Consider the following 24,820-nt stretch of genomic DNA (forward strand, 5'->3'; position numbering starts at 1 on the left):
CAGTGTTAAAGGAGAAAATAAAGTTGGAAAACTGATGCTACCTGACTCTCAGGGCTCAGCAGCACCAGCCCCTGACTGGATGCACATTCAGGTGAGTCTGTCATTGTACCAAGTCTTCCACCTCAAGGGCAGGGTCAGGCCAGAATGAAGAGGTGACCCCATGCTCATCAGGTTTGTTTAAAGAGAGCCTCCAGCCCTAGCTGGTTGGGCTCAGTGGATAGAGCGTCGGTTGGCCTGTGGACTGAGGGGTCCCGGGTTCGATTCTGGTCAAGGGCACATGGGGTTGCGGGCTTGATCCCCAAGAGAGGGCATGCAGGAGGCAGCCAATCGATGATTCTTTCTCATCATTGATGTTTCTATCGCTCTCTCTCTTCCTTTCTGAAATCAATAAAAATGTATTTAAGAAAATAAAAATAAATAAATAAATATGAGAGCCTCTGCTGTCTCCATCATGAAAGATGGGGGTTAGGGTTGGGAATGGCACAGGGTTGGGGTAATAGGGTAGCCTTATTTAGAGAGCAAATATTCACCAGGACCCAGCCATGTTTTCAAATGATCATAAATTACTTTATCAGCGCATTTGCAAAGGTTTATAAAAACATCCATAATATATTTTTCCCTTAGATTCTAGAGTTACCAGTGTGACAGCTAATGCAATAATGATTTGTTTCAAATGTCAGTGTTTAAGCTGCATAAAGCTGATTTTATTCATTTTTCTGGTTGGCTGCATTCTCATTAATGAAATTAACACACCCATCACATTTGTCCCCAGGGGACAAGGATCTGATTTATTTTTCTATTAAAATCAGTTGCAGACAACCACATTTGGATGGCCCTACATGGGGTTCACCCAGGAGCCAAGGGGCTCTCTGGGCTTCCGGGCGCAGTTCATCAGCACCAGGGCTGGGTAAGGCGCCAGCATTCAAGAGATTAAGACATCTGAAACCTACAATGTTAAAAAATGAAACTTTTGTAATAATATGTTTTTATTTCCTGTGATTTTTAAGAAATAACAACTGATTTTTTTTTAAATATTTTTTTTTATTGCTTTCAGAGAGGAAGGGGGAGGAGAGAGAGATAGAAACATAAATGATGAGAGAGAATCATGGATCAGTCGCCTCCTGCGCACCCCCTGCTGGGGATCGAGTCCAAAACCTGGGCATGTGCCCTTGACTAGAGTTGAACCCTGGACCCCTCAATCTGCAGGCTAACACTCTATCCACTGAGCCAAACCGGCTAGGGCACAACTGACGCTTTAACACAAAACCAGTAACATTGTAAGGTGGAGTTTACAGTGAGTGTGAAAGTGAAATATCCAACAGCAGAGCAGAAAGCATGGGAGGGTGGGCACTGTAATCCTGCTCGTGCAGGGCTATGACACAGGACAGGCAGCGTGGCAACACCAAGTAGACAAGAGCTGTCCAGTGAAGAACCCAGGAGAGGAAATGAAGTGGAATACTGAAAAACAAATACCTGATTACTACACAAGAAGGGGAAAGGAGTAAAAGAGGGTCAAAAACAGAGGTGGCAAGTGAAAAGCATACCAAGATGGTAGACTTAATGCCAGACACATCACTAATTACAGTAAGTGCAAACAGACTAAATGCTCCAATTAAAATACAGAGATTGTCACAAAGGGTCCAAAAGCAAGACTACAAAAGATGCTTTTAAATACAAAGAGATCAAGATAGGTTAAGAGTAAGAGAGATGTCGGTGAAGGTTGGGGGTGGAGGTGGGCTAGAAGAGGTCAATGGGGGAAAAGGGGAAACATATGTAATACTTTCAACAATAAAGATTTTTTTTTAATGTAAGAGATATATCGTGCAAAGAGGAAACAGAAGAAAGCTCATGCCACAGTTCTAGTATCAAACAAAGCCGACTTCAGCACAAAGGATGTTACAAGAGACACGGAGGACATTTCATAAAATGGCCATCCAGCGGGATGCGGTAACCATCTGAAATGCTTACAGTCCTAACGACAGAGCTTTCAAATGCATGAAGCAAACCTGACAGACTGAAGGGAGAAACAGGCACGTGCACAACCGCACCCAGAGACGGTGAGACCTCACTCAGGACCTGGTAGAAAACTAGACAAAAAGATGGGTAAGGATCCTGAAGGCCTGAACAGCACTACCGAGCACCCCGACCTACGTCAGGCTGACAGAACACTCCGCCCAACAACTGCAGAACACATGCGCTTTCACCAAGATACACCATGTGCTGGGCCAAAACACAAGCCTCAATAAATATCTGCATCCTGACATTGCACAGGGCACCTGCACTGACAGCAGAATTAACCGAGATTAAAGATATCCACAAATTCAACAAATATTTGGAAATTAAATAATATACTTCTAAGGAACCACTGGATCAAAGAAGAAATCACAAGGGAAAATAGAAAGAATTTTCAACTGAATAAAAATGAAGACACAATAAATCAAAATGCGTGGGACAGACCCGCAGAGGCTGGTGACTAGACTGGAAGCCGACTCCTCCGTGGCCCAGTGGAGGGGCAACGCGAACCCAGAGGAGCACCTACAACTGTGGGCACCGTCAACATGCGACTCGCACTCAGAGGTCCCCGCTAAGGACTCCTGAGGACAGCCCCCTCAACTTCTAGAAAGGGGGGCTTGAGATGCAAAAATGTGGGCAACACTCATGGCACAAAATGTTAACGAGGAGATGCAATCTGTGTGAGACAGGACATCTGGAGGAAGGGGGAAGGCGAAAGGATTAAAAAGGTAAAAGCTATAAACGGATGTATAATCAGAAGAAACTTGGCCTGAGCCATGTTAACAGTTGGCAAAATTGGCCTTTAGGTAAAAATCCTTTCCAGAGATAACAAGGGTGACTAAAGAGAAGGTTCAGCCCGGCCGGCGTGGCTCAGTGGTTGAGCGTCGACCTATGTATGAACCAGGAGGTCACAGTTCGATTCCCGGTCAGGGCACATGCAGGGGTTGCGGGCTTGATCCCCAGTGTGGGGCATGCAGGAGGCAGCCAATCAATGATTCTCTCTCATCACTGATGTTTCTATCTCTCTCTCCCTCTCCCTCTCTCTGAAATCAATAAAAACGTTTAAAAAAAGAAAAGGTACAATTCTCCATGAAGGTTAGCATTCTGAACTTGTATGTCCGTAAGCCGGCTTCGAAATGCAGAAAGCAAAATGCACAGCACACAGGAGAGGTTAGCAAGATGTGCAGCAGCTGGAGGCTCCACCTGACCTTTTCCAGGTCCGCGGGTCACAGGCACGGGGGATGCCGCGCTGACCCAGTGCACACAGGTACAGCCGTGCATCTCGCAGGGAGAAGCACTTCCCTTCCAAGCACATGTGGAGCACTCATGAGACTGGACTGGCCTCCACATTTCAAAGAGCTGATATCATTCAGACCTTCTTCTCCTACCACAATGGAATTAAACTAGAAAATGAAAAATAAAAAATAACTGGGGGGAAAAAATCAAACATTTGGAAACATAAAAACACTCTAATCAGCTCAGCAGTCAGAGAACAAATAAAAATCAGGTCCGCCCAGAGTGAGTGGTGATGAAGACGGCGACATCGTACAATGTGGGACGCAGACTTCAGCTGCTTTGAGAATAGGCCGGGAATGAATGCGTCATGCACCCAGCTCAAGTCAGCCACAGCGCGAGCCCAGAGAGCACGGGAGGGAGGCAGGGGAAGAGCAGAGCAGAAATGCTGGAACAGAAAAAGAAAGATCAACAAAGACAAGGCTGATCAGGAATAATAAAGGGACATTCCTGCAAATACAGCAGAAATTTACACAGTCCTTACCTTCGCCTACGAAAAAGTCAATATGAAAATAGCTTGAGGATTTTTATGCCTATAGGAAAATAAAACTAACCCAAAAAATCAAGACACCTAAATGAGTCCCAGAAGAAAATCAGACCTTCCCTACGGGGAACACGCCTGCCCCCAGGAACAGGCAAGGACTGACCCATAGCCACTCCAGAAATAGGCCCCCTGTCAACGTGTCCAAAGACCAGTAGAGGAGGGGATGCCTGCCTCCTGATTCTGGGGCTCCTGACACCCTGATACAATTAGCAGTGTGAGGAGACAAGAAGAGGGGGCACAGCTCAGTCTACTGACAGAGGGCCCTGAACAACTCCAACCGAGCCCCTCAGAGGACATGCTATGTTGTGGGTTATTTTAGCACGATGCAATTGATGCAATGTTATCAGAAACGGAACAATAGAATTCCTAACTTATCAGATTTGAGAAGAAAAGCCATGAGTCTGATGGCCCGACAAGGCCTCATGATCCAGAATCCCTCCCCACCAGGAGTGGGAGAGAACCTAACCCGATAATGAAAATTTGCAAACCACGCAGCCAATGTGGCTCTCCCATCCCACCAGCGGCACGGCCAGGACGCCTGCGGTGGCTCCTGCTTCCACTCAGCATGTCCTGCACTCCTGGCTCCACACACAGGCTGCCAAGATGGGCACACGCTGGGGCAGGGCCATGGCGGTGGAAGCCACTGTGCGCGGGTGAGAAGACAATTCCAAGCGTGTGCCCGTGTGTGGAGGCGTATCTGCCCGAGCCCGTCCTGAGTCGCATGGACAGAGAGCTGGCAGCTGGAACAGGCACGAGAGGCTGACGGCCACTGTCCCCTACCCTCCTCTCCTGTGAACTTCGCCCCCGAGCCACTAGCATTCTCACACCCCCACGGCAGCATCGCCACCTGGCAGGGGCTGAGGTACCCAGTGCTGCACAGGGGTTAGCTATGAGACTCCCCACCTGCCATCCTCGCAGCTCCTCCTGGAAGCGCAGCAGCAGCAGCAGCGAGGCAGAGGCCTGCGGCTCACAGCTCTCCAGCAGCAATGAGAAGAGGCAATGAAGTTTCATGGGGACCTAAACAGGGAGAGCGCTGTCCCCGTGCTGGGTGTGTTCTCAGGAAGAGGAGTCCTGTCGGGTGATCACGGTGAACATGGCCAGAGCCCCCTCCCACCGTGTTCCTGAGATGCGTACAAAGGCCGGGTGGTGCCACAGCTCTTTTCTCTAGTTATGAAGTCAGGAGGAACATGCTCCGTCAGGGTCCTGTGGGTGCCCCGAACCTGCCCCACATGCCCTGCTGCCAACACTTTGGAGAGAAGCCCCTGCACGGCCGAGGAGAGGGAGGGCAGTGGCCACGCAGCAGGGACACCTGGCCAGCCTCAGGCACAGTGAGGGGGGACTGTGGTTAGTCTGCTTCCCAGTCCTGGCTGGCTGGGGTGGGGGGGCCTCATTATTATTTAAAGGCCTAAAAATATTGCTGGCCGTAAATCAGCCCCTGCTTCAAGGCCGTGGGCTCTGCCCCAAGTGTGGGAGGAAGGAGCAGGTCTGTGCACCACCTGTGTCTGACGACAGAGGCCGGAGCTCCTGGTGGCGCCCTGGAAAGCCACCTTGGGAAGGCAGGTGAGCAGCCTGGCATCACAGCGCGTCCTCAAGGCTGCAGTATCCTGATGCAGGTGACTGAGGACTCCTGGCCACTACCCCAGCCCTGGCCAAACCTGTCCTGGACCAGGCCCCTCTGGGAAGGATCCCTGGCCACCAGTGGCTCTTGCAACGCATGACCTCAGGTGCCAGGAATGTGCACGCGGCGCGGCCGCCATCTGGTTCCCATTACCCACGCTCTGCTGCGGGAAACCTCATCTGCGTCTCCGCGCCCAGCGCCCGCCTGGGAGAGATTGATTTGGGCTCATTAGAGACTTCAGCAGCAGGCCGAAAGGTGAGGCACATCTGTGCCCACGTGGCTTGTGGGCCAGTGGGCAGCCACATCACAGTGCTCACCGCAGGACCGGGCACAGTGCACCAAGGGCCCTGGGGCAAGGACGCCTGTGGATGATGAGGGCCTGGGGGCCCCCAGATGCTTCCTCCTCAGAGGCCTGTGCTGCACAGCCCGAAAGTCTCCAGGGCCTCCGGGCCGAACTAACTTTGAAGATGAGGCCCAGTTGTCCTCGGGCGAGGCGGTGTGCTCAGCGGGAGGAGCCCTCTCCAGCTGAGCGAGGCCCCGGCCCAGGCACCACCATCACGCCAACTACAGCCATCCTGCAGAGACTGCTCACCGTCTGCTAGAACTTTCCAATTCATTAATAATGCCCTCTGCTTTAACTTTTCAATTCATCAGTACAGTAAAAGTTCATCTCTGGACTACAACGTGCCCCATAAATTTAAGTCTTAAGTTCCAGCAGCTGTTTCTCAAGGGAGCCAGGAGAGACCAGGCAGATCTGAGCCAGGAGGGCCCATTCCCAGAACCCGGGACCTGGGAGCACTGCAGCCTAGGCAGGGTCCTCAGGGAAGCTGCCTGAGTCTTGAGCTCTTGGAGAAGTCAGGCTGATGAAGTTCAAGGCGCAGTGGGGTGGAGCACTGGACTCCACAGTGAGTGGGTCTCTACAAGACTCGAGGAGCCGGAGGGGAGGGTGTGAGGGAGAACCCTTCTGCCTATGGAGGGGGGAGGGCTCAGTCCTCAGCCAGGCTGACTCAACTGCTGAGGACCCAGCACATGGAGATGTAGCACCAGAGTGGCTCTGCTCCCTTCTAAAGATGGCCGCCATCGTTATGACCTTCACTTCCACCCCCGGCAGGTCCACAAGGGCCCTCCTCCAGGATGAAGGCACTCGAAGCCCAGCCCCCACTGCCTGGCCTGGCCCAACTGGGAGGCCTGACTGACCCCCTTCCTTCCGGGCCTTGTGGCTCCCTAGGATGACAGAAGGATGGAGGGATGGTTGGACATTGGGAGGAGTGATGCCAAAGAAGTATGAACATTTGCCCTGTCCCTAAACATGACATGTGACCCCTCCTTCTCCTGTCTTGCTGGACTCTCACCACTGCTCCTCATGACCCACAGAGCTCGAGACAGACCCTCAGATCCCACCTGCAGAGTCCGGGGCAGCCTCACACCTGGGCAGTTGGCATGGCCCTACCCCTGCTGCCACCCACCACCTGCTCTGGTTCTAACCTTGGTTCTCCAGCAGGACTATTCTTGTTGGGATGCCAGTGGCCCCTCAGCTGTAACATGGGAGGGCACCTCCCAGTCTCACTCTACCTGACCTCAGTGTCTATCCTCAGACCTTTATGTCACTGCTCTCTTGGCCACTCCCTCCTGTCCTGGCTGTCCTCGCTCTGTTCCTCTTGGGGTGACCTGGTGACAATGTCACACCCCCAGGTTACAGCCAGAGTGTGGTGATGCCTGCTGGGTGCCACAGTGTGTTCTGATTTTCACCTGGGGCCCATCCCTCCCCCACCCCACCCATGTGCCTGAGGGGCCCAGGGGGTGCCTCTTCCTCTTGCTGTGGGGGTTCGGTCTGGGCAAGTATGAGGCAGGCTTGGTAGGCTGCTGGGCAAGGATCCCCACCTGGAAAAGGGCCCCGAGAGACACCTCTTGTCTGCCCTCCCATCTCTGGTGGGAAGCCGAGACCACAGCCTTGCCGAGAAAGCCCAGGACCTGCTCTCCAGCACTCCAGTGATGAAAGCCCAGTGAGGTCAGGAGCTGGGCTGCTGCTGCTACTGCCACCACCTGGAGTCCTGCTCCCCCCAGACCTGCGTTCACAGAGCTGCCCTTCTGAGAAGCTTCTACTTGCTGGCTATGGTCAAGTCCAAGACTCCCTGGCTAATGGGGGCTCCTTGACCACCCCCAGAAGCCAGTGTGCACCTAGGTGACCCTCTGGGGACCGGGAGGTACAGGACACACCCAGCAGCATCTCCTCCCCCATGGCCTGTAGCTCCTGGGACCTGCACCAGAGTGAGGCCTGGGTAGGAGGACTCCCACCTCCAAACTCCATCCCTCCCATCCCAAACAGGGCTGAGCAAGTAGGCTAGGCCAACCCGTGCGGAGCACCAGGCACAGCCCAGACGTGGCCCCCAGGTGCTCCGCAAGGCGGGCTGGATGGAAAAGTCCACTGGACATTATGAGGGTTACTGGGACATTAGGGGAAGGCTTTCAGCAACTCCCCACTCCACCCTGAGGCCTCACACCCCTTCCCGGCTGCCCGTGAGGAACGGCCTCCCTGGGGCCGGCTTGCAGACCGCCACCCGGGCGTGACTCCGTGGATTTCTCCACATTGGGCTATTTTTGTTTTTTGATTAATCAGTTCCTTACTGACCAAATTCCTCTGAGTTTTTGCAAATGGGCTGGCGTACTTACTCCTGGACTCTACATGCCTTTTCTCTAGATGGACAAGACGTGACTGCTATTAACCCAAGGTCTGAGAGAAACCCAAACCATGTGAACGGTTCACAAACGCCCACGCCCCCTTCTTCCTGCGCTGGCCCCACAGACAGGCCCGCCTGCACCCCGCCTCGGAGTGATTAATTAGCCAGCGATCTGCAACAACTCCTCTTCATGCCTAAATATTGTTTCAGCCTATCAGACTGTTAGTGCAGAGCAGGATAAATGACACCTCGGGTCTGGCGCACTGACCTGCAGGGCCTGCTGCTCATCCAGGCTCCAGACAGCCAGCGCCTTCTCCGCGGAGCCCGAGACGCCCCTGGCCTTCTGGGAGTCAAAGTCAAGGTCCATGACGGGCTCTGTGTGGCAGGCAATTCGGCTGCACACCTTCCGCTCGGAGACATCCCACAGGGCCACCGATCCGTCCTCATAGCCGGCCAGGAGGCACGGGCGGGGGCTGGAGTCAGTCTGCGGGGAACAGAACAGCAGTCAGCTCCTAAGGGGTCCTGGTGTGTTTTGGGGACAAGGGACTCTAGAAATGGGCTGTTTCTCCTACTGCCCTGGGGGCGGCCCAGCAGAGGAGCTGTTTCCCATGGTCTTCACACGGCAGTGACAGTGCGGCGGCTCCACACACCCCCTGATGGATGATGCCATTGGTACAGGACCTGTGCGGGTTGGTGTTGGGGCACCCCAGGGACCGGGACTGGAGGGCACAGAGCTTAGCACACCCCCACCTAACACTGCCATACCGCTGCTTGCCAGCCCAGGTCCTGCCAGGATCACAGGGTCCTTTCCGCAGGCCTGAGACTCCCAACCACCCTTTGGCGGGGCCAGTCACCTGTCTACAACCACCAACCAAAGAAAATTGTGAGCTCTTTGTCAATGAAAAATGAACTTTCTGTGCTTTGTCAACGTCGCTGCGGAAGCCCCCCCAATCCCGAGGCTGGGTGAGCCGCGGCGGCGCTGAGCTATTGTGATAAATGAGGGCACAGGTCAGAGGGCCCGCACCCTGGGCAGACGCCTCGTTTATCTCGCCTCTGCATCGACTCCAGAGAGCACTGCAGGACTCCAAGTTGCCCTGGCACCGAGAGTGGCAACACCAGGCTTGGTGCCCAGTCCCCAGACACTACCAACAGGAAATGCCTCCAGGACAGGTGCCCAGGTTGCTTCCGGGACGCCTTATCTCTTCACTTGTCTCAGCAGTCCCCACCGAATGGCCTGGGGATGGCCCCACTTGAGTGTGAGAAATCACTGAGCACATCCCCTCCAGCTCTGACCCGGCCTGGCCTCCAGCCCTGATGGTGAACGGTGAGAAAGGGGGGCTGGTCAGCGAGACTGCCTCCTGGGTCACCTCTGCCTCTGGGTTCTGAGCACCTCAACTAGTTCAGGGGCTACAGACTACTGACAGGGCAGGCTGGCCTGCAGGGGCTCACCCAGCAGTTGCCAAGGGGGCCAAATGCTGAGCTCCAGCCTCTACTCCCCACCTGCCCTGCAGGCCTCTCCCGCTTCTTTCCCAGCATGCAGGGCTCCTGTGGCCCCCCAGTGACAGACTGCCGGTAGGACAGTGCTCCAATGGCCATAGGCTTTTGGTGGCCACACCCACAGCGCCAAGCTGACCTCCATGGGGTGAGGACCTGAAGTTACAGTGAGGATCTGCTCTGTGACCCCTGGCCCGGAGGAACCCCAGCAGGCAGGCCCTGTCCACAGCACCTCGAGGTCCTGTGGGGAGCCCCCGACTCGGTTGGGGCCCATTGCTCTGAAGGGGGTGTGAATAACTCTGCACGAGGCTTGATTCTGATTCTGACATTTCATGTGATAATGACCATAACAACGCAGGTCAGCCTCCTTGAGGAATAAAATGAGACTACATCTGAAAACTTCAGAAAAAAAATGCCACTTCAGGCCATGCTGCCACACTCAGACTAATAAACTGGAGCCTGGGCCTTCATGTTTGGAGAGAAAAAAGGGGAAATTTAAGATTAACATAGAGTTTTCTTTTGTGTTGGATCCATATCAACTAACAAAAATGTGATTTGTCCTTCTGTCAACTATATTAATTACCTTAACAAGTTTGTACATCCCATTTCTACACATTTTTCTGCTGGAATTTTTATATGATTACGCAATGACAGCATTTCCAGGGAGTGGAGTGTGAGCAGATGTAGCCCCTGACGCCCTGCCCGGGGCCTGTGAGCGCCACACCACGCCCGCAGCATCATGGCCTCGGGGGTATTTCCCACCAAGCGTCTGCCACAAACCTGCTGGCGCCAAGAGCTTTGTCAACCAGCGAGCCTTGGAGCCTCACCTCCTCACCTGGGATCCGGAATTCCAACTGGAAAGTCATTGGTTAAGAAACGAAAGGCCAGGGAATCTTTCTGGTCCTGAGAGGGGCAAACGGCTCGGGGCAGGGTCTCTGGGGATGCCTGTCCCCATGAATCCTATTGGTCATGCAATCATCTCCAAGCTGCCTGAGCCCATCGGTCTAACTCTCAGCAAGAGTTCAAACAGCATTGAGGCACACGGCAGGAACTGCCAGCTCCTGATCCTGGACGGGCACGGGGTGGCCCTCAGAAGGTGCTGGTGAACTGAAAACAGCTGAGAAAATGGCTTGAGCAGCACTCCTGAGATGGACACTGCTCAGTGACCTGTTTCCCACATTCTCTGCAACGGCCAAGACGCCACCCGGGATTCCTTCTAAGTGAACACACCAACCATTTGCTTTGCTGTGCCAAACACGAGTGACCCAAGGCATGGGTACGCTTACGGGGAGCCAGTGTTGACCTCTGACCTTTGGGGGACTGTGCATCTAGGAAAGTCAGGGCCTCTGGTGAAGGTGGGCAGGGCCAGGAGAGGGGAGCGGGGGTGGGGAGAGAAAAGGGGAATCTTCCCTGGGAGGGGGCCAGCTCAGCTGACCCAGCTGTCCCCCCTCACTGCACTGGCAGGGGGTGCCCCCTACCCGCAGCCCAGCCTGCAGGGGATAGCAGAAGCCCTGTGGTAGTTTGCAGGAGCATCCCTCGAAGCAGCAGTAGGGCAGCAGGGGCTGCCGGGGATGGAGGTTGTGGTGGAAGCAGTGTGCACAGGTTCTCCCGAGGGGCTAATTGCCCTTTTGGTTTGACGACAAACCGAATCCTGAATGGGGCATGATTCACGGCCCGACGGGCGTGGCTGACAGGGCGTGGCTGGCGTGCACTGGGCCTTACCTGCCACAGCTCCAGGCACATGGGCATGCCTGGCTTGGCATCTGCCTCTGGCTTCAGGGTGCACACTGACGTCTTGGATGGCATCTCCAGAATCTGAATCTGACAGTAAGAAAACAAGTTGATTTGGGCAGGCGCCAAGTCGAGTCTGTTCTATACAAACAAGAGACTTTTAAGGCGATTAGCTAAGACTGCTGCGAGTTTCTGTCTGCTCCCAGTAGGAACCTGGGAGCCCAGCCTAATTAGGCCGCACAGGCTCGTGGGCTCAAATGCTACGTACGAGCCTTGTGAAACGTGCGTGGTGTCATTCCTGAGTGACCGTGGGCACGTCCGTCGAGTAGCATTCTGCCCAGGGCAGCCTCCTGCCTCTCCCCAGTTTTGCCTCCTTGCTGAGCAGGCCTGGCTCACCAAGCACTGCTTGGCGTGCCCACTCTCCCGGCCTCTGCCTGTTTCCCTTTCCTGCCGTGGTTTTATGGGAATGACTCTGCACTCTCAGCATGTCAAATGGTACAGACTTGCGCAGAGACCACTTGGGGACCCTCTACCCAGCCTAGGAAATAACCACAACGTGCACCAGGGGAAGCTCTGTGTACAGCCTGGCCCAGTGTCCGGGCCTTGACCCTGGGTGTCATGGCTGTATTTGTGTCACCTAGGCTGGCAGATGTGCCTCGCTGCCCCACACAGACTCGGGCCTGTCCACTGAGTTGGGCCAGGTTCTGTCCCGCATTGTCGGCAGGGGACAGCCAAAGTCAAAGGAGCAGGCTCAGGAGCTGGAGCCCCATAGACTGGGACTGGGCTCTCAGACATCTGCACCCCTCATGCCTCAGCTCCCTCATCTGCCAAGCAGAGATAAGGGTGCCACTCCTGCAGGGCTCAGAAGAGGAGAGGGGATCCCATGAGACGCAGGTCCACTGCTCCATGTTTGGGGGGTTCGGCCAGCCCTTAGCTCCCCAAGCACTGGTGAGAGCAGCTCCACCAACACCATAGCAACAATGGGCAGCCACTGTGGAGCCGCACGTCACCCCTCGCCCACACGGAGGCATGCTCTGGTTTGCAGACAGGAATCTGAGTTCAGAGGAGTCGACGGTGCTGAGGGGACAGCTGGCCTACCGTCTGATGCTCAGAACACAGAACCGCCAGCGGGGAGAACCAGGGTGAACTCGAGTTGTGCAAGCATGGCTGAGCTCTCGCTAACACACACAGGAGAAGGGCCCAAGCCCCAGAGTTAAATCCCAGGTCTGAGTTCCAGTTCTGCCCCATGTGTGCTGGTGCCATGCCCGAGGGTGTCATGGCCTGGTCCTCTCAGCTTCGAGGCCCTGCAATACGCCCCATGCCTGCCTCTATGCTCGGGCGGCACGTCCACAAGCCGGGGCTGTGGGTGTGCTCTGGGCAGGGCTCTCCATGGAAGCCTGCAAAGCGTCCTCGCCCCAGCACTGGTAGGAAGGGTGAGTCCTGGGGCCCCTGCCGGGTGTGAACACACGCACAAACACACACGCACTCACACATGCAGACACACAGGCTCTTCACCACGTGGATCGGCCTCACTGCCCACGAAGGAAACGGAAAAGAACAGATGTGACATGAACAGTCATGAAATAAAGGGTGGCCAGAAAAAGGACCCTGGAGCAGCCCAGATGCCTGTGGAGAAGCTCCAGCAAAATGAAAAGAAACGTAAGAAAGATGATGTGCGACAACCAACACCCAGTGGCAACAGGTGTGAGCCAGAAATAAGAAGAAAACCGCAGAAAAGGAGAGGGCTGTTGGAGCCCTTCTGTCTCTGTAGTGAGTGATATCAACTCAGGGACAGGCTCATCCCCGGCAACAGAGGCAGGCGGAGCACGTGGCCAGGATGGCTCACCCAAGGCGGAGATGCTCTGCTCAGTCCCCACGCCTTGCGCACCACAACACTGTACAGTGCAAAGCAGCAGGCTGTGGCCGAATGGCAGGGCCCCTTCGCTGCTTTAGCGTCCTAGGGAGCCGGCCCGCACTGCGCGGTGAGGGATGGCCTGGAGAGACACTGACCACGCTGCTGGGGGGCAGGACACGTGATTTCCTACTCTGCACTGTTCTATTTCCTGAATTACTCAGGTTTCTTAAAATGAGGTTTGTTCCTTTTGTCACCATATCAGGAGGACAGGCTGGTTTCAAGATGCTAAGTGGCTGGAGGGGGAGGAGAAGCCACAGGGAGAGGGATGTCGGAGGAAGCAGATGTCGCTGGACACGGTCTGCACAGGTCCACACCTTGGATGGCTGGGCACACAGGTCCACAGTCAATGAGGGATGGCCCATCCTGGTCTTTGGGCTCGGGAAGACCCATATGGGCTCGGGAGTCACCCAGCAAGTCTGCTCTGGTCAGGAGGGGAAGGGCTCAGGGGGAAATGTGGCAGCCCTGAGGCCTGAGCTGGGTGCCGTGGGAGGGAGCGCGGGGAAAGGAGAGCAAGGAGCCGTGGCCCAAGGACCAGGGCAGCCCAGTGGCCTGTGCCCAGAGCCTCCTGCAGACACTGGAGTGCTTTCCATCTGGCACTCAACCACAGCTTTTATTTCCAGAAGGAAAAATGTTGGTTTGAGCAAGCGTGGCCACCCAGACGGCCAAGTGGGGCAGGAGCACATCCTCCCCCGGCACTGTCTGGGCACAGGCCAGCGATGCTTTTCCAGCGCCTAGTCCAGGCAGATTCCAGGTGGGAACATGGAAAATAACCATTTTCCCAGGATGCGCGCGCGAGGCCCTTGGACTGGCTGCTCCTGAAAAACACAGATGCTGCCAGAGCTGGGAGCCAGGAGGTGGGTTAAAACAGCCTCAAGCAGAAGGCATGAGTGGTCTTAGGGACCAGGCCTGGGAGAGGAGGGTGGGGGTGGAGGGTGAGGGCAGGAGGAGGGGCGAGAGCAGCCAGAAGTCCCGGGGTGGCTGAGGTGGAAGCCAGCACACAGCACCCTGGTCCCGGTGGGAGCTGGCTCGGCCCTGGGCCGTCTCTGCGTGTTCACGCAGGGGGAAGGCTGGCTGCCCGGCCCCTGCCCTCCCGAAGGAAACACACCTCTCTCTTTTCACATTAATAAAACTTTTAACAGGTTTTTGGCAAATTGGCAAGAAAAGTGTATGTAGCTCCTAATTGGTGATTTAAATGCCATCATGAACAAATAAATGCCTGTTCCTATCTCATTATTTATGAACTGAACCTGCTTGAAGACAAACGGCTCTTCTTGGGCGGGGGCCAAGCCTCCCATGTGCACAGGCCGCAGGTCCCTGCCCAGCGCTGCCAGCCGAGCAGACTCCCTGGGAGAACACGGGAGTGGGCGGTAGGCAGAGACACCCACTCCCTCCCCATGACACACTCCACCTGAGGCGGGACCCCACCTCGCCTCCTTCCAATCACCGCTCCTGGGTTTCCTCCCCATTTCCCTTCAGCTCCCTCACAGCCACACCCTCCTCCTCTCCCAGGCTTCCCGATATCTGCCCCGATATCTGCCCCACGTGCTGGGTGCTGCTTCCCGTGGGGGATTCTGTCTGTTCTGTCCCCGGGCTGCCTGTTCTGTCCACTGTGCAGTCCTTGCCACCACCAATACTGCTGGCCACTCTGGCATGAGCGCCATCTGACAGTGACCTCTGAAGCTCTGTCACTGCCCACCCCCTCCAGCCCCATCCTCTGACACTCCCCTAATCACCAGTGTCTCGCTACACTGCAATCACCACCCAGTGCCAGCTCTTACCCCCAGACCCAACCCTACCCGAGGCCTCTCACACCAGGGTCCGGTTCTGCTCCCCAAAAAGATGCCCTTCCCCTGCTGCCCTGGCTCCCGGGCCCACTGCAACTTCACCAGGGCCTTGGTCTGCCTTCCACCACCTCCTGCTGGTCTGCTGGGGACTTCCCTGCACACATGCCTGTTCCTAAGTCCTCTGAGGACCTGTTTGAGTGGTCTCCCCAGTACTCCTGAATGCCTCAGGCCTTGCCACTCATCCATCTGCAGTGTGCTGGGTGCCTGGTCCTCCCAGAGACACGAGTCACCCTGTGAGCCTCCTTCCTGACTTTCACCACCAGGAACATCTCACAGGTGACCAGACGAAGGCCCATCCCAAGGCCCCTGGAGCTGCGCCCAGCAGACAGACCCAGACCTCCCACAGCTCACCGGGTCCTGTGGAGAGCAGTGTTCCTGCAACCCAATGCTAAGGATGCCGATGCCCATGTAGGGAAACTGAGTCTCCAATGACTCGTGAACAAGGGGCTGGGCAGGCTGGTGCTCACCTCGTCGCTGCCTCTCCCGGGCACAGCCAGCATCCAGCGCTGCTGACCCCGGGCCAGGATGGAGCCCCTGCAGAAGCCCACGCTCTCCAGGCCCAGGGAGTCCACCACGGCGTTTCTGCCCTCCGCCAGGTCCCACAGGCACAGCTTCAGGTCTCGGCCCTGACTGCCAAAACCAAGGAGAGACAGGCCATGAGCCTCCCAGGTGAGCCGTCTGCACGTCCCGCCTGGACAAATGCCAGCGTGCTGTGGCCAACCTGAGGCCGAAGGAAGGCAGGGGCCTTGCCAGAGGGGACCTCGGCTACCGCCAGATCATTGGCTGGGGAGCCCTGGCGTTCACAGGAGTCTGTGTCCAGACTGCTGTTCACGCCTGAGCGTTTGGAGGACTAAGAATCACGCAGCTTTCTTAAGGAACAGGCTGACACTGGGCTCTGCTGGACTGTGAGGGAGACAGACGTGGCAGTGTCCTTAACACAAGGACGAGCCAGAGCCTAATGCAGGAGAGACATGCTCACACACGGAGGGCATCTGACTCACGGTCAAGATGGCAGACATGCTGTAAGCAAGGACTGGCCTGTTTTTAAGTAGCTTTTTATTCTGAATTTGTTTCGAACTCACAGAACAGTTGTGAGAACAGCAGGAAGACCTCCCACACCTCCTTCACCCGCCACCTAATTGCTAACGCTGCACACATTCTGTCCTGGCCTGACGCCCATCACCCCAGATGATCCTCACACAGGGACAGCCACACCCAGAGCTCCTTGGCCCAGGTGGCAGTGGGGGTGGGGCACTCACCGCACTGGGACGAGTGCAGCCTGCTGCTCCCAAGCAGCCCAATGTGCTCGAACGTTCTATCTGTAGGGGCGGGACCCCCAGGAGGCCTGACCGAGAGCCTTCATCCATTTCATCTGCAGCAGGCCCAGGTGGACAACTCAGACCTCCATCCACAGTAGGACAGAAGTCACCTGGGTGCACACATCCAGGCACCACCCGGAGAAGCCTGCACCGTGCACTGCAGCCACGCGCGCCTTGGGGGATCCCGCAAAGACAGAGCTGAGTGAAAAATGTCAGATGCACAGGAAGCTGCTCTGGGTGACTCCACTTTTTTAAGTAAAGAACAATAACAACAACAAAAAAATAGACAAAATGAGTCTTTGCCTTTTGGAGATGCACGTTCCGGTGGTAAACACAAGTGAGGCATGAGGGGCTGCCTCCCGGGGAGAGGCAGGGAGCAGGGCTGCAGAGCTCCGCGGCCTGCTGGGGCGCTTACACAGGTGTCCACTCTGACAGAACAACAGTCTGCAAACTTGTTCTCTGCACTCTTCTGTGAGTATGCTTCATCTCACAATGAAAGGCAGGAAACATACCCGTACAGGTGTGTCCTCGAGCCTGTAGATGGGGCTGGGGGTGTCTGTGGAACTGCCCCTGGGCTCCCTGGAGCCCCTTGCACAGCCTGGTGAGGGCCGGCTCCTCACTCTCTGTCCTCTAGACTCTCCTCGACATGAAAGCTCACTTTCCTCCCTCAAGAGCCACTTTGGAGAGACTTGACTTCCAAACACAGCTGGGCGCACAGCCTCTAGTGCAACATAAACGCACCTGTGCATTCCAAGCATCTGCACGGTCTGCGCTGCAGACCTCCTCACCCGCAGGCCCCTGCCTGGAGGGGGGCTGCCGCAGGGCCATCAGGACTGGAAGAAGAGGTGCCATCCTTAAAATTACACCAGGAGCTGTCCACCCCGCACCGCGTTGGCCCAGATCTCCGTGGCCTGAAGCCTCAGAGCAAGGCGTCAGGCGCCCGAGCACGCACGGCCAGGGGTTCCCAGAAGACAGCCCAAGGTGCCTGGGCCCTAGAGAGCGGGAGGCCCAGAGGGCCTACACCTCAGCTGAAAATTCTGCAGGAACATTTATAAATGGCAGCTCCTGGTACAAGTGACTTAGTGGGGTATTCAGACATGACACCTACTCTATTGTCAGGGAAAGACGGAGACTGTGAGGGCCCGGTGTACCAAGTGTGGGCGGGTGACATCTGGGCCAGCCTGGCAAGGGAGACAAGCCCTGTGAGCGCTCTACAAGCACACACGTGCAGGGCCACAGCCTTCCAGGACACCTCTGAGTCACCTTCAGGGTGGTGGGAGCCACGAGTCTGGCATAACAGTGCTTTGCAGACCAGTGGAGGCCAGCAGGCCTCATCCTCTGGGGACCGGCTCCACAGTGCACAGACAGATGTCCAGGCTGAAGCCCAGAGAGCAGGAGAACAGACCAGTCCTGGAGCGTAGGGACAGAGCGTCCAGGAGGCCGGCACTTTGATTTGGTAGATTCCTGGGCTGGGGCAGCAATTCCTGAGCGGGGGCAGACGTCAGCACGGCCCAAGACAGTGGCCAGCTCTGGCAGCCAAGTAGGTACCCAGCTCCCTGCAAACTCCTGGTCTGTGCCCTGCCCCTCCCACTCCCCATGGGAAGCCCCTTCCAACTTGCTGTCTCACCCACCTGCCCTTCCTGTTGCCTCCTGGCCCAGCCCTCACCTGGAGTCCCCAGCCTGTCACCTCCACACGGCCACGGTGGCAGTGCCAGAACAGAGACACTCCCCCTCCGCTGCCCAGCCTCGGCAAACCCACTCTCCTCCACTGGGAGTGCCAGGCTGCCCTTGCTCCTGCCACTTCCTGCTGAGCCCCCGCTAGCCAGCCCTGAGTGCCCGGACATGGGCACCTGTGGGGTGCTCCCAGTGCCCCTGGAGGCGGCCACACCGGGTTGTGGAGCGTCTCTCTGACCAGCCTGGTGAACTTTAGGCTCAGGCTCTGAGTGCTGCCCTGGCGACCCGTCTTCGCCACCTTGCGGGAAGGTGGCTGCACAGCCAGGGATAAGGCCTACAGGAGGGAAGCGAGGCTCCTCCAATGAGAGGCCTCAAGTTCAGCCTCGGGACCCCAGCTCCCACCACTGGGGAGCTGCAGCAGGCCAGGCAGGCTCTGCTCAGCCACTGGCAGCTGGGGCTATAGACAGAGCCGTCTATACATTCATTAGGTCCTTCTTAGTGAGCACCATCGGGATAGCACCCAGCACACCCCAGACGCACTGCCTCAGGATGGGCTGAGAGCAGGGGTCACACCCTATTCTGCTGTTGGGGGTGGGGCAGCCTGAGTGGCTAGGGGAGGCTGCACAACCTGGCTCCTTTGGGAATGCCACTGAGACATACCTGAGGAGCTGGTGTCCCTGGGGCAGTGTCTGCAGCCAGATCACACACTGACCCCCGTGCCCGTCCAGGGTGGCGATCGCCCTCCGTGTCTGCAGGCTCCAGATGTGCACCAGCCCACTCAGGGACCTGTTCAGACGAGTGCAGGGCAGGGTAGGGAGGAGGTATCGGAGGAGGTGGCCGTGCCCAGCCCGCTCCCCAGGGCCAGTCTGGTGGACCAGGGTTCCAGCTGCCTGAGCCTTTAGTTTAGGTGACAGCTCTGAACACGCACTAAGGGTAAAGTGGCACATGCTCTTCTTCCAAGGGGGCCTCTGAGGGCCCCAGAGGCAGAGCCTGCCTCTCAGCAGAGGGAGAGAGGGATGCCGTTGACAGTGCAAACTGGATGGCACCTGTAACAGAATGGGCGTGTGTCCCTGCCTCCCCCAAGGGGTGAGGCCCAAGGGGACAGTATGTCGAGTGGGCTCTAAAAGTGTGCTCGGGTGACAGGCAGCCTGAGCTGCTTAGCAGGACCCCCAAACAAGTGCCAGGCTCATTGCTAGCCCCTCAAACTTCACCCTGGGCTAGCCCCCGGGGGCGGGCCAGCAGCAGCTACTCACCCTGAGAGGAGAAGCTGGTGCCCCTGCTCCTGGGCTCCTCCACAGAAATGCAGCGCATGCACCGCCGACTGGGTGCCCCGGAGGACAAACTGGGGGTCTGGTGGGGCCGCCATGCTGGGCGGGGCTGCAGCCACCTGGGGACCGAGGGAGGGCAGTGAGTGACCCACCTGTCCCCCTTCAGAAAGGCAGTGGGAGGCCTCCCTGGATGCTGCCCATCCCGTCTTCCATCTGCCATGGCCTCTGCACCCAAGTGGAACCACCCTAGTCCCAACATGGGCACAGCAGTGGCCACAGCCTCCTTCAGCCACACTTGCCCTGGCACAGAGCCCTCCGTGGGTCTCCAGGACTCCGGTCCACACCAGCTACACCTTCTGGCTGCCTGGCTCCCGCTGGCCACTGTAGCGCCGTCCCACTCAGGCCCGGCAGGTCCTCCTCGCCCAGGCTGCACAGGGGTCGCCCTGACTGCAGGCCAGGCTGAGTTCTGCTTCTGACCAGGCCTCACTCCAGTTTCTCCCTCAGGGAGCCCACCCAACCTGCCCTCCCAGAAAATTCAGTGAGTGCGAGGGACCTGGGTGCCAAACAGTGAGCAGGCCCAGAAGATGGAGAGGAACCACTTTCTCTGCGTCTGCGCTGCAAATGCTGCCCGCTGGGTTCCGGGCCTGATCACCCACAACTGCTAATTGCCGCTGCCATCCTTCAAGGAGGCAGCACCCTTTACTGTTAGGGAAGGAACGGACTCGTGAGCGGCCCTAGGATCCTGAGGCTCAGGCCTTCACACAGCCAGAAGGCGCAGAGAGGCCGGCACAGCAGCGTGTGAATCACCTTGCCACTACCCAGGAGGCTGCTATCACAAATGAGAGGCCCTTCCTCATATCACTGGTCCTGTGTTTAAGGTCTGTGGGGCCCACTCACCCCAAAGGAGAATCCGCCTAGTGTCCCCACTGAGCCTCCCCCAGTCACTCAATCCTGCAGAGTCCCTGGGAGCTTGTGTCCTCTAATGCCACCTCAGTCCCACAGGCTGCAAGGGACTCAACAGTGCAGGGGTGGCTGCTCTCAATAGGTGTGTGTGTGGGGAGGGGGGGGCAGAACCAGAAGTGACGTGCTCCCACAGTTGGGGGACACATCTGTCTGCCTGCAGGCCCGGGCTGCGCTGCGGATGTGAGGCTCTGGGACAGTTCCCAACCCACCCACCTCCAGCCTGCACACAGAGCAGGAAGCGGCCACGTACCCACCACTATGGCAGCCACAGTCACCCGAGGAACCGGACAGAAAGGCTTCCTCAAGGAAGAAGCCTTGGCCCAGGAGGTTGATGCCAGGGCTTGGAGGGGGTTCCAGGCCTAGGACAGAGGCCCGCAGGAGGGGCTGCAGGCTGAAGCTGGGCATATGCACGGGCAGCAGAGGCAGGAGAGGTGTGGGTGCTGGTCTAGGCCACTTCAGCCATGCCCTCAACCACCAACCCCTGCACCTCATCTCCTTAAGAGCATCCCAGGCCCTTTCCTCCTGGTCTAGCTTCAGAAGAGAGCAGGAGCAGTTTGACTGGAAAACACCTAAGAAATGCCACTGTTGAAGCGGCTAGGGGCCCCAGGGGACTCTAGGTCACCTGAGAGCAGAGGGTGAGCAGCAACCAGAGCCTGGACACCACCAGGGGCTGTGCAGGGGAGGGGGGAGGAGCAGGACACAGGGACCAGTGGTAGGCCACTGCCAGCGCCCAGGCCCCCTGAGGTCTGGCTACCATGAAGCAAGTGCAAGTAGGGTTGGGTCCTAGAGCCTAAAAGACCGGAGCGATACTACAGAGCCAGGCCCAGAAGGGGGTGGCCCCAGCCTCTGGCCCCAGGGCAGATAGTCACCCTGACTGGCCACACTAGATCACGGGGTTTCAAAGAGAAGGAGGGGTTCCCTGGGAACATGCTTTACAAATGGCCAAGTGTGTATCTGTTTCTCTCTCTCTAAATTTTCCCCACCTTTGGCTAAAGGCCAACTGACTCTTCCCAAACACAAGAACAGCCTCCAGCCAGGAGCAAAGGGACCCAACCCCATAACCCCATCTGCTCACAACCCACGGCCTCTGCTCTGGATGGGACAGGTAAGCCGCCTAAGATGCTGCCAGGCCAGGGCTGCAAACCCTGCAGGGCTACCTTGGGCAGGCTGGCGTGGTGGACAAGTTCCGAGGAACAGCTGTTGGGCCCTCAGAAATCACTGCTTGTCTGGGCCGTGCCTACCCCATAAGAACAGCTGGTCAGCAACTGGCACAGGGTTGCTGGGCCCCAGGTTAAGAGAAACCCCAGAATGCAGAGCCTGCTAAAGCACCTCAACCCAGCAGAAAAGCCCCAGTTCAGGATGGGGAGGCACCCCACCACTTAGTCCAAGCCACAGAGTCCAACAGGCCACCTTTGCAGGCTCCCACTGTGCAGTCCTGACATGTACACTCCCACCTTGTTCATGCTCACATATACACGCAGAGGTGCTCACACACACATACCTACACATATCCATGCACATGCTTATTGACACACACAGGCATGTGCTTACATGCACGCACACACACATACACATGCAGTGCCAGCTGAAGCCCAGCCCACACTTGCCACCTGCCTGGGGCCAGAAAGGAGTTTCCAGAACCTCACCAGCACAAGGCTCACTCTGAGGTGATGAAATCAAGTTCTCCTCTATTGTTTCCCCAGAAGTTCAGGGAACAAACCCGTCACGTTGTTACAACAACCAAAATGCTCAGGCCAAAATGATGCATCGGCAATTAAGGGCTCCATCATTTCAAGCAATTAAAATAAATGCTTTATTTGAAAACTAATTAATTCTAGCTACATATTTTTCCCATGACAATATCCTATGATTACTTGATTTATGACATCTAATTATTCTTTATTAATCTAATTGAGAATAATCGCATTATCCTATCTCCCCTGGCACCAGCGGCCCGGAGTGGAGGCCGCAGCCCTTGCGCAAGGCTGATGTGCGATATGGCCACCGCTGCTGCCTCCGTTCCCTGTTCTATCACTTGTCTCTCCCTCCCGGAGGGCAAAGGAACATGAAACTTAATCCACCGAGCACAACTTCGGATTCTGCCTGCTCTTCAAGATGTCAAAGCAAGACGCACATTCTTTTAAAAATTAAAAAGGAAGACAATCTGACACAATTTGCACAACTCTGACAGCCATTCCAACCGATGCTCCAAATGCCCCCAAAAGCCCTGCAGGCCCTCAGCCCGCAGATGAACAATGACAGCGTCCCCTTGTGTCCCCTCAGTGGCAACAGCCTGGCAGGCTTATGTCCAGGAGAGGGGAAGGGAGCCTGTCTCCAGGCGTGGGGAGCAGTGGGTGGCTGAGCCGAACCCAGCACTCACCCTCCCACTAAGGTGACATGCCTTGGGCAGGCCCAGCAGCCACAGGGGTTCAAGGACGCCCCTCATGGTGGAGGCAGGAGCATGTACCCCACCAACCGGGTGCTGGTGGAAACCTGCCCCAGCCCCGGGGGCTGCATCAGCAGGCAGAACCCATGCAACTCAAGAGGCAGAGGAAGCGGGGCTAGAGGAGGGGCTGGTGCCCAGAGACCACAGGTCCCACCTGACATTCTTGGGCTACTGGGGGTTCATACCTCTGTGTACCCCGTGGTCTGATGCACCAACAGGTTGTAGGACTGCCCTGGGCACCTGCCCTACACTCAGTCATGGGGCCCTTTCCTTTCATTGCTGTTGAACCACTGTTCCATGAAGAAGCCTGGAAATCGAGAAAGAACACCAGAAGTGAGCCAATGTGGAGGAGCCACCACCCAGAGATGCTGGGCATGGCCCCAGCCCACTGGGTCCTGCCTCGCTGACTGTGTGTGTGTGAGGGCAAGGACAGGCAGAATAGGATTCTGGAAGTAGCTCAAACAGGAACCCCACGCCTGCCTGAGTGGCAGATAAGGGCACAGAACCACCTTTAGCAGGCCCTAAGACCCTGAGCATTCCATAGCCAGCTCAGACTCGGGAGGCACCACTTTCTAGCAGTATGAATGTCCCGATTGGCCCCCTCTGCAATAAAGCAAATTAAAATGCTGATAAAATTAAAAAACAAAATCGTCAATACATCACTAAGTTGTTTTCCAAAAAGTCTGGAACCTTCAGAGGCCAAACACTAAGTAAAAGTCAAATTTAATGTGGTCTGTGGAGCCTGCAGCTGGCTCCTGTCCTGAGGGCATTTGCTGTACCAGTGACCTAGAGTTTGTGCTCTCAAGGCCTGTGGGCCCACGAAAGACAAAACTCCCAAGGCTGGTAATGTCAAAGGAGCATCCCATAAAGATGAGACCCTCCCCCTCCCCCCGGGCAATATTCTCAGTGTTAGACTGAAACAGAACTAAAGCTGCACCCAGAGGTGCCAGGACAAAGCCAGCCCTCAGGTTTCTCAATTAGATTAATAAAGCCAACCCTAATTCACACCCCCTTGGGAGGTCCTCAAAACTTCAGTCTGTGAAGTTTCTCAGAAGGAGCCCACCTTCAACTCAGACCTCAATGAATTCATAGATACAGCCCTACAAAATGCAGGCTTATAGTCAAAACTCATAAAAAAAGCCCTAGCCGGTTTGGCTCAGTGGATAGAGCATCAGCACTGGGGACTGAAGCCTCCCAGGTTCAATTCTGGTCAAGGGCACATGCCCAGGTTGCGGCTTGATCCCCAGTAGGGGGTGTGCAGGAGACAGCCAATCAATGATTCTCTCTCATCATTGATGTTTCTATCTCTCTCTCCCTCTCCCTTCCTCTCTGAAATCAATAAAAGTATATTTAAAAAGAAAAAAAAATTAATAAAAATAAATAAGGAAACATGGCACCATGAGTGAGAGCCATAAGAAACAGGAAGCAGAACTAGACTTCCAGAGCAGAGCATTCAGGTATATTTAAAACAAGAATGCTTAATGGTTTAAAAGGAAAAGAAGGAGCTAAAACTACAAGTAGAGAGCAAAAGACTATAAAAATCACCAATCAGATTTGAAAAAGGACCCAACTGGATAAAAAGGTTGTTGGGAAACAGGTGATTTGCATAGTGCCAAGGTTATTAACTAATCACAAAAGGAAAAGATTCCTTTACAATGGAGACATCTGGCTGTCACCACCTTCACCATCTGATCAAAACTGGCACTGCCAATAGTAAACAAACTGACATCAGTGATCGCCTAAGGTGATGCAAGAAGACATGGCGCCATCCTCGCACGGCCATGCCAACAACGTGCAGGAAACAAGCAGACACATCCAGATTATGGGTCTAGATAACTAGCTTGGACTTATCAAAAGGTCACGGTCAAGAAAAACAACAAAAGCAAATGCAGGGCAACTCTTGTAAATTAACCATCACAATCAAATGCAGCATGGGAATCATGATTAGATCCTGGATCAAAAACGGGGGACCTACACGCCGGTTCGACTCCCAGTCAGGGCACATGCCCAGGATGCAGGC

The 24,820-nt window shown here is 56.0% G+C and overlaps 1 protein-coding gene across 1 annotated transcript in view; it reads right to left on the bottom strand.

Moving 5' to 3' along the window:
- GNB1L (G protein subunit beta 1 like) overlaps positions 1-24,820 on the bottom strand; it is a 54,065-nt gene that overhangs the window by 5,081 nt on the left and 24,164 nt on the right. Inside the window, exons 3-7 of the mRNA XM_080650155.1 lie at positions 19,377-19,510; positions 18,784-18,909; positions 15,598-15,760; positions 11,363-11,461; positions 8,415-8,630 (exon numbers count right to left, since the gene is read on the bottom strand). Coding sequence (XP_080506281.1) covers positions 8,415-8,630; positions 11,363-11,461; positions 15,598-15,760; positions 18,784-18,909; positions 19,377-19,489 — 717 coding nt within the window. The 5' untranslated portion in view covers positions 19,490-19,510. The remainder of the gene's footprint in view (positions 1-8,414; positions 8,631-11,362; positions 11,462-15,597; positions 15,761-18,783; positions 18,910-19,376; positions 19,511-24,820) is intronic.

This window comes from Plecotus auritus (assembly GCF_963455305.1).
Source record: "Plecotus auritus genome assembly, chromosome: 13".
NCBI lineage: Eukaryota > Metazoa > Chordata > Mammalia > Chiroptera > Vespertilionidae > Plecotus > Plecotus auritus.